This window comes from Propithecus coquereli, unplaced genomic scaffold (genome assembly GCF_000956105.1).
Source record: "Propithecus coquereli isolate 6110/MARCELLA unplaced genomic scaffold, Pcoq_1.0 Scaffold20, whole genome shotgun sequence".
Classification (NCBI taxonomy): Eukaryota; Metazoa; Chordata; class Mammalia; order Primates; family Indriidae; genus Propithecus; species Propithecus coquereli.
The window spans coordinates 7,790,996-7,799,354 of NW_012144967.1; the positions used below are offsets into that span (position 1 = coordinate 7,790,996).

The 8,359-nt window shown below is 47.9% G+C and overlaps 1 protein-coding gene across 1 annotated transcript in view; it reads right to left on the minus strand.

The window, feature by feature from the left end:
* The window catches only part of SLCO3A1 (solute carrier organic anion transporter family, member 3A1), a 335,490-nt gene extending 327,379 nt beyond the window's left edge, over positions 1-8,111 (minus strand). Inside the window, exon 1 of the mRNA XM_012643783.1 lies at positions 7,751-8,111. Within this exon, the coding sequence (XP_012499237.1) occupies positions 7,751-7,930 (180 nt within the window). The 5' untranslated portion in view covers positions 7,931-8,111. The remainder of the gene's footprint in view (positions 1-7,750) is intronic.
* Between the last annotated feature and the right edge of the window lie 248 nt (positions 8,112-8,359).

Here is an 8,359-nt window from a genome sequence, read left to right on the forward strand (position 1 = left end):
AAAAACAAATGGCATACCCCAGGGTTTTGAATGGACTCTCGAGACTGTGAGGTAATGAGGTCCCGGGACTTGGGCTTCCTGCCACACCCGAGCAATGAGGTAGTCACACCACTGCCTGCTGGGCCAGTTCCCAGAATTTTCAGAGGGTTCATGGCAAAGCTTTTAACAAAAACCAATGCTAAGGAAGTAAGATTTCCGCATTACAGTCAGTGCTCTCTTTGAATCCATGATCAGGTAACTTAAAATGCCACTTGGGATATTGCATCCTGAAAAGGAGAGTGTGAAGAGGTATTGCTGGGGTATTTATGAAGGAAATCATCAAGGCAACGTGCATGATGGGCTCACACCTCTTTCTCCCCCATTAAAAAAGTAGGGCTCCTAGCAGCCTGTGTTGCCTTTTGCTTCTCAATATTTTCAATGAGTCTTGACTGGAAGGGATAAAAGGGATTCCTCTTTAAGCCCAGGAAAATACTAATGACCAACTATCATATCTTAGTGAAATAACTATTTCGCGTTAGAAGAAGAACACCCGGTTACTTTAGTTACAATATCTGGGCTGGTTATCATCAGTTCTATTAAAGAATGGAGCTGCTCAGTTCTCAGTCAGTGAGGGCTTCCCTTTTCTGAGGGGCTTGACTTGAAGCCACAAAGAAGAACTGAAATAAAGAAGTGGGGAGTTGCCCGCTGCCGGATTCTGTGGCATCCAAGGGAATGTCCCCAGGCTGCGTTGTCACTGGAATGCCCAGATGAAGGCTGCCTAGGCATGCTCCCCCCACAACGGTAGCTGTGTGAGTCTGTGTTTTAGACACGCTTCCCTCCTCAGTGAAGTCACCCCAGAGTCACCAGGGTTTGGGGGCCCAGTGCTGCTCTGAGTGTACTCTCTCTCTTGTGAAGCCCATGGCATTTGAATGTGAATCTAAAAAGTCACCTAAAGTACCCCCTGCCACCCGATTCACTGAGAAGAGCCCAGTTCATTCTCTATCCTAAGGACAGGACTGACCAAACTGGGGGCAGGACAGCTGCTTCTAACACTACAGATGGGACAAGAGCGGTGTTGTGCAGAAGGGATCCTCCTAAACAGTTGCCACAAGCCAAGATGAACAAATCCGCAGGATGGGAAACAAGACTATATCAACAGCTCTTTTGTTTTGCTTCTGAGAAACCACAAAAAGGCCGAGATCGGGAAAATGTACAGCAATGTCCTTGCTGGGGCCCCCATAAATACTGCAAGAGGACTCAAGGTGAAGGCGCGAGACCTGAGCCCTTCCGGGCAACCAGGGCTCTTAAACAAGGCTGCCTGGAGGGCGGCATATGTCCACAACATATGGCCCTTGGTCCTCCCACTCCTGACACCTCAGGCTCCCTTGACGTGGCCACTCAGCCCTTCGTCCAGTGAAGCAAAGCCAGCTACAGGGCCCAGATCACCAGTTCAGGAAGCAGAAGCCCAACCTCACACAATATCCCACACCCCACGTTCCTGGGACGGACTTCTGTTGTTGCTAACGTCAACGAGCAGGGTTATGCCATTATTGTTCAAGTAACTCTTGAACACTGCACCCTATGAGAAGTACTCCATCACGTGGCTATTTATTAAAACCTCTTCCCCATCCATAAGAGAAGCTCTATCATTATCCCCATTTTTCAGATGAGGCTGTTGAGCCTCGGATAAGTCACGTCACCAGGAGCTGGTAAATAGCAGGTCCAAGTTCAAATCCAGGCCTTCTGACTCCAAGTCCAATGCTCTTTCCGCCGACCCTCAGCTGTCTACCACCTACCCCCTCAAGCCTTTACGCTCTGGCCACAGACCAGAGCAACAGACACTAAGGACCCCTGGAAGCGAGGCATCAGGGCACCCACCCCTCCTGGCCATCCCTGCCTGCCCCACTCCACTCCATCTGCCCACTAGCACCCAGGACTGTAAATGATGGATATGAATACCCACTCCAGTAGTGGGTTCCTATCCCACGTGACTAAGTTTTACAGCATCTTTAAGATGAAATGGATTGTTATATTTATATTAAACAGAATTAGCAACAGGTACTCAAATTATTTCTTGCTTTTAAAAACTAGTAACCTCCCAGACAAAAACGTTCATGCCAAATAAAAAACTACTTGAGTGTGCAATTTACTAAAGCAAAACCAAAGCTTGATTAAAATCATTTTATTAGTATTTCTCATTGGTTGGGGCTACGTAGTTAACATGGGGCAGTAAATATGCATAACCATATTATTAATAATAATAGCTAGAATTTATTGGGCACTCACTATGTGCCAGATAGTGTTCATAGTGCTTTACAAGTACTGACTCAGTTAATCCTCACAGCAAAGCTGAGGGTAGGTACTATTATGACCGCAGTTTTACAATGAAAAACTGAGGCACAGAGAGGTTAAGTAACCAGCCCAAGGTCACAGAGCTGGTAAGGAGGGGACATAGGAATGAATCCCAGCTCTTCTGACATTCACCCAATGAGCCACAGTTGCCCCAGACACTTGCCATCCTCCACCTTGGAGTTTTAACCATTTACCTTGGAGTTTTGCTAAGCAGTAAGTTTAACAGTTTAGTTAGCATCTCACGCTAACACAGAAACACTTAGATTACATAAAACACAAGTGTCTTCAAAGCACAGCAATTCACTTATCCTATGAATCAAGGTCAATGACTCCACTTTTGTTCCTGTTTATTATCTATTTTGCAGATACAGAAATAAAAGCTGAAAACAAAAATGAACTTAAAAAGCAAGGATGCTATCTTTCTGATCTAGATTACCAAAGGCATTTTTGGGAGGGAAGAAAATGTAGCTGACTTGTCTTTAGGGGAGACTGGGTTCCAAATCCACGTGAAAGCCACACAATCAAAATGACCACTGCGGAAATATATAATGCACACAGGAGTGTGCAGAATACGGTAGAGTACATATGCAAAACAGAAGTGAAGAGCTTTCCTTTGACTCTACTTTGTAGAAACAAGTTTATTAAAAGATGTCTGTAGTGAAATCTGAGCAAGTTGGAAGACCAGAGAATGCTACCAATAGGGCGTTTTATTCTCCACCACTTCTACATGAAACGCGGCTGTATCCTCAACGTCTTTGCAACACCATGCTTACTAATTCCCAGGCCAGTCTGCTAAGCGAATTCGGTCCCTGACCAAGGAGGCACCTCGAAGTTTGCTTTTAATATGCAAGATAAATTCACAGAGATCCTCTTGCTCGAGCTGCCTTTACCCAGCTGTTCACCAGCACTTTGCACAAGAGGAAAGCTATCCAGCATGACACAGAGCTACACCGTGGCAGCAGCACGCGAGATGAGCTGTACACGCTGAGCAATTGATTAGCAAGGCAATGCCACCGCAGAGAGGCCTCTCGGTCATCCTTGCTATAAGGTGTCCAAAACTGAAGTGGGGGAGAGTTAACAAAATTCAGGAAAGAGCTCTTGCTCACTTTGCAACCAATTCGGTTTCTTCTATTATCAAACAGACAAGTGAAAACCCCCTCAGAAACAAAGGTATGTACACAAAGCTATTGGAAAGGAATTTTCAGAAATACATTTTTTCCCTCAATAATTATTAGCTAAACATTTTAAATCAAGCTGTAAGAGAGGAAAAAAAAAAACAGGCTAATCTTATTTCTTACTATCTGAGGCTACATAGTAATTATGCAAATGGTAGGGAATTTGTCACTTTGAGTAACCATAAGTGTATAAAATAATTTGATTAAGTAAAATACAGTTACCTTAGTCATCATACTAATTTGACAAGGACTTTAAAAATGTCGCTCAGCTGTCTGTTTCTGGGTTGGATATGCAAAAACCCATCTTTAAATGATGCTTCTTTAGGAAAACAAAACAAAACAAAACAAAGCCAGCAGTTTCACCTCACACATTAATTGCAAGCCCAGAATGTTCTTAGGCCTAAAAAAAAAAAGTGACTCTCAAGCAGTGAGGTAGAGCCTCGTTAACCATACGCAGTCATCTATGTCATTACTTTGTCACCACAACCTCGAACTTACTTTAGCACAACTCTCAACGGGAAAATACCTACCCTGGCTCACAAGACCTGCCTGTGTGCTCCATGCAGGAGACAGACTGGCCTTTTTTCAGTTTTCATCCTGAGGACATTCAAATGCATTTGTATGTGAGCCTCAATCGTAATTACCCAGAGGTGTCAGAGGTTTTAATTTCCTGTACACATCCTTATCCACTCCAGTCCTCAGTAATTTGATAACACACAGGAACCTCTATACGCAGGGCTACCCTCACTGAACGACTTAAAACATCTCAGCGGTCTCTATAAAGCACAGATAAAGTGCACACAAAATGACTTTCTCTCCACGCATTTCCCATACACCTGCGCCTTCTCCAAACAGCCCAAGACTGAAGCAGATGTTACATCCTTGCAAATAGGTCAGTTCAGACTGCAGCCACCCAAAGCAAAGACCCGAGCAAAGGACACACAATGGCTATCAAACTGAGCGGGTCTCCTCTCATGCTGAAAAAGTTATTTCGCATCCAGTCAGGAAGTTTCAGTGACTTTGACAGAACAGCCCTGGGACTGTTGGCTTCTCTGAAGCATGATTTCCGGTTAAGACATTTGCAACTGTAAGAGATTTCAGAATCCATAGCTGGCCCAGTCTGCACCTGAATCTGGCCGTCAGGATTAACGTCCCTCTGTCCTCCCCTGGAAGGCCTCAGCACCAAGGTGAAAAGTTGCAGGTCCCTAGCCTAACCTAACAAATGGTGGCCTTCTTACACACAGTACAGTTCTTCCTTGAGTTTCTTCTCTGGGCAGGTTCTTGATGGTAAGCATTCTCTCTCTCACACACACACACACACACACACACACACACACTCACACTCACACATGTCCTGCTGTTCAGAGTTGCTACTCAAATCACAGGCAACTTCCTGCTTCAGTTCTGCAGTTGGGAAGCCTGATACTCGTGTCATTGAGGACACTGGGAAATCTGTGTTTTCAGAAAGAAAAGAGGGAAATAAAGTGAAACCTGCAGATATATTTTTAAGGCACCTGAGGAGACAAAATAAGAAGCTGCATGGACTTTTGGAATCAAATAGGAAATAATGTCATTGGCATAGAATTGTAATCACCCTCATCCCTATGAAAAGAAGCAATGTTGGCATTGTCTCAAGGCAAGCTCTTCCTCAGGTATCTGAAAACGCTTCCTCAGAGACTCAGGCTGATTGCCAATGTAAAAATCACAGATAACACACACCTTGCACGTGGACCCTGCCTGTGTGATCGCCTACAGACACAGGGTCTCAGGTTTCCTAAGAAAGCCATAAGGAATTAAAAAGAAGAAATTTGCCTTTGCTGCAAACGGCCGACATTCTCCAATTATCCAGAGAAGTCTCTCACGGCTGAAAAACAAACTTTTTTTTTCTACCTCCCAAATAACAAATGAAGAGAAAACTCTGAAATGGCCCAGAAGAGCAAAGCCCATAGCAAGCTGAATCAGTCAACCCTGATAAGCCAACTATTTATTTTCATGAGGTTCAGATGGCCACACAAAGTCCAGGGCAGCCAGGCAAAGCAGAGCCCCGAGAACCTCACGCCTCTGTTCCTAGTAACCAAAATGAATTCAATTTCCTAGGCCTGTCCTCTCCGGGGCCTCCATCTGCTTTCTGCAAGTCACCTGTTGACTCCTGTTATCCTATCCCACGGAATCAGGCTTTCCATCCGCCAAAGCTAGAAATGTCAGGATGCCACCAGCAGGTGGACTAATTCCTCTCCTGCCTGCCATCCACCTGTCCTGGGATTAAAGTCAACCTTCCATCTCCTTGGGCCAGCCCTGCCTCCAGAAGTTCACCACTCCTGGAGCACTCTGCTTCTTAACTTTCTAACAGAGCTACGCCATTCATCTAGTTGAAGCCCAGCTTATTACTTTGTAAAATCCTTAGATCATTGCAAGTAAAAAATAATAAGCCTGCACCTTTATCATTCCTGGGGTGCAAAGTTCCGTCAGCGTTTGCCACACATGAATAATGCACTCTACTAAGCAAAATTGGTTTGAGACAAACTGTTAAATTGGAGGCAGCTGTTGATATACTAACTGCCTCCTTTTAAACATAGACCCAGTTAGGTATTATGTACTTTGCATATGCTAGAGTACAAATCCTCATATATTTTATTAATGTGTATTTGCATCTTGTATGTGTACCTATTTAAATATTTTAACAGTCAAATTCTCCCTAAGGAAGCTCTGATAAACTGACTCCAAAACCACGGTTATCCCCTATCTCCAAAACTGTGTATAACTATAGACAAAATGAATGCATTTTATAAAACAAAACAAAATGTGCTTGTGGCCACAGGGTTCACTTGCAACATAAAAGTTATGGATGTATATACAACAGAGATAAGAATGTAAACACCTTTCATGTCAGATGGATCAACAGAAATGCATTTTATTTTCAAAAGCCCTGGAATTCTGTCACCCCAAGAACAGAGCTGAGTTTGAAGACCCCTGTCATAACCATGCAACTTACCCAACACCAGAGACCAAGCACTGTTCATACTTGCCTTTAACAGCAAGCCTCGCGCCTTGGGAGATTATTTACGAATAGTATGAGATCCCCAGCGTCTGGCCATCATTAACTTTAACCCAGGGCCAGGAATGAGGGATTAATGGTAACATCAATATATCAGGATGTATGTGGATCTATCTCTGGATGTAGTTATCCAACAGCCAAAATATTGTCCGATTCTATCTTCATCAAACTTGCTCAGGAACACTCAAAGTCTATGACATTTGATTCCAGTTTCGGGTCAATAGTCAAGCAATGATTTAACACTATAAACTCTCAAAAATCCTTTTGTGTTTAGACAGGCCTGTACTTGGGTCTGGAAGTGCACTCTCTGAAACTCAAGTTGGGACCACCTAAGCAGGGCAGGCGAAAGCCACAAAGTAGGTGCTTGACAGTGCTGAGTCATTACAAGCTGTTTCCTCTGATATGTTATGCACCCATGGGCCCTTTGAGCATTAATATCCACTTTCTGGAGGCAAATAAAATACATGCACGTTGTGCAAAATGATGCAACCTTCTGTGGGCGAGAGACCACGGTAGGAATATCTCTGAGAGTGGGTAGCAAGGAACTACACAAACTCGCCGCTGCTCTCCAGGTACTGTAACTTTATCCCAGGCGCTGTAAGATGGCTATTGGGGTACGGCATGGGACTATTCCTCCTGCAGCCCCGGCTCAGATCAGGGCCGCACTAGGGCGCGTTTTACTCTAAGCTGTTAAATCCCCTCGTAATTGGCGGATGGAAAAAGCGCCCGGAGAAAATGATGCATAATGGATTTGTTCTCGAGGAGGATGGACTACAGAGTAGAGGACGCGGGGTGCTAACTGGCTTTTCTTCCCATGTGCAAGTCACCTGAAAACCCGATGCCTTCCTCTCCAAGGAGGCTCCTGAAGTCACCATCTGGCTCCACTTTCAAGGGAGGGAAGGAATGGTTTCACGCCCACCTGCCCGCCGCCTCTCCTCCCCGGGCACCCCCAGCCCCCGCCGGGCGCACGAGCTGCCGCCGGCATCCACGTCCCGCCTGCTCCCCGCTAGCTGAGCAGCCCCGGCCGGCAGCTCCCCCGGCGGCCGCCTCTGCACCACTCGCCAACCTCCACGCCGCCGAGGTCATGCCCGCCTGCCCCGGCGCCCGGGCGGCCCCCTCCCCGTGCCAGCCGGCGACCCGGGGGCGCGCTGGGGAAGGGGCCCGCGGCGGAGTTGACACGGGGACTCACCAGGTAGGCGCCCACCGTGCCCTGAGCCAACATCAGGGCGCACTCGGACACCAGGAAGATCTTGATGTTGGAGAAGCAGGACACCTTCTTTTTCTTCTTCTTGTTCCTCTGCGCCTCGTCCCCCTGCAGCTCGCCGCTCCGGCCGCCGCCCGATGAGCCGCCCGGCTTCTTGCCCTGCATCCTTCCCCCACCGCCGCCGCCGCCGCCGCTTTCCCGCTCGCCCCGGGTGTCGGGGACGCTGCCGGGCGGGGGTGAGCGCCTCGAGGCTGCGTGCTGTCCCCGCCCCGGGCCCGCGGCGGTCGCCCCCGTCCTGCCGGGGCTGGAGAGGTGGAAGGCACAGCTCTTCGCGGCCGCCGCCGCGCTCGCCCCCTGCCTCCGCCTCCGCCTCCGCCTCCGCCCTCCCCTCGCCTCCTCCTCCGGCTCGGGCTGTGCCAATCACAGGGGCTCCTCGCGCCGCCCGCCGCCGCCGCTGCTGCCGCCGCTGCTGCCGCCGCCTCGCCTCCCGCGGACGCCTGCCGCTGCCATCGCCCGCTTCCTTCGCCCGCCGGCTGCGCCTACCCTCGCCCCAGGCCCCAGCGCCGGGCGTTGGGGCCTGATCGCCGCTGCGCG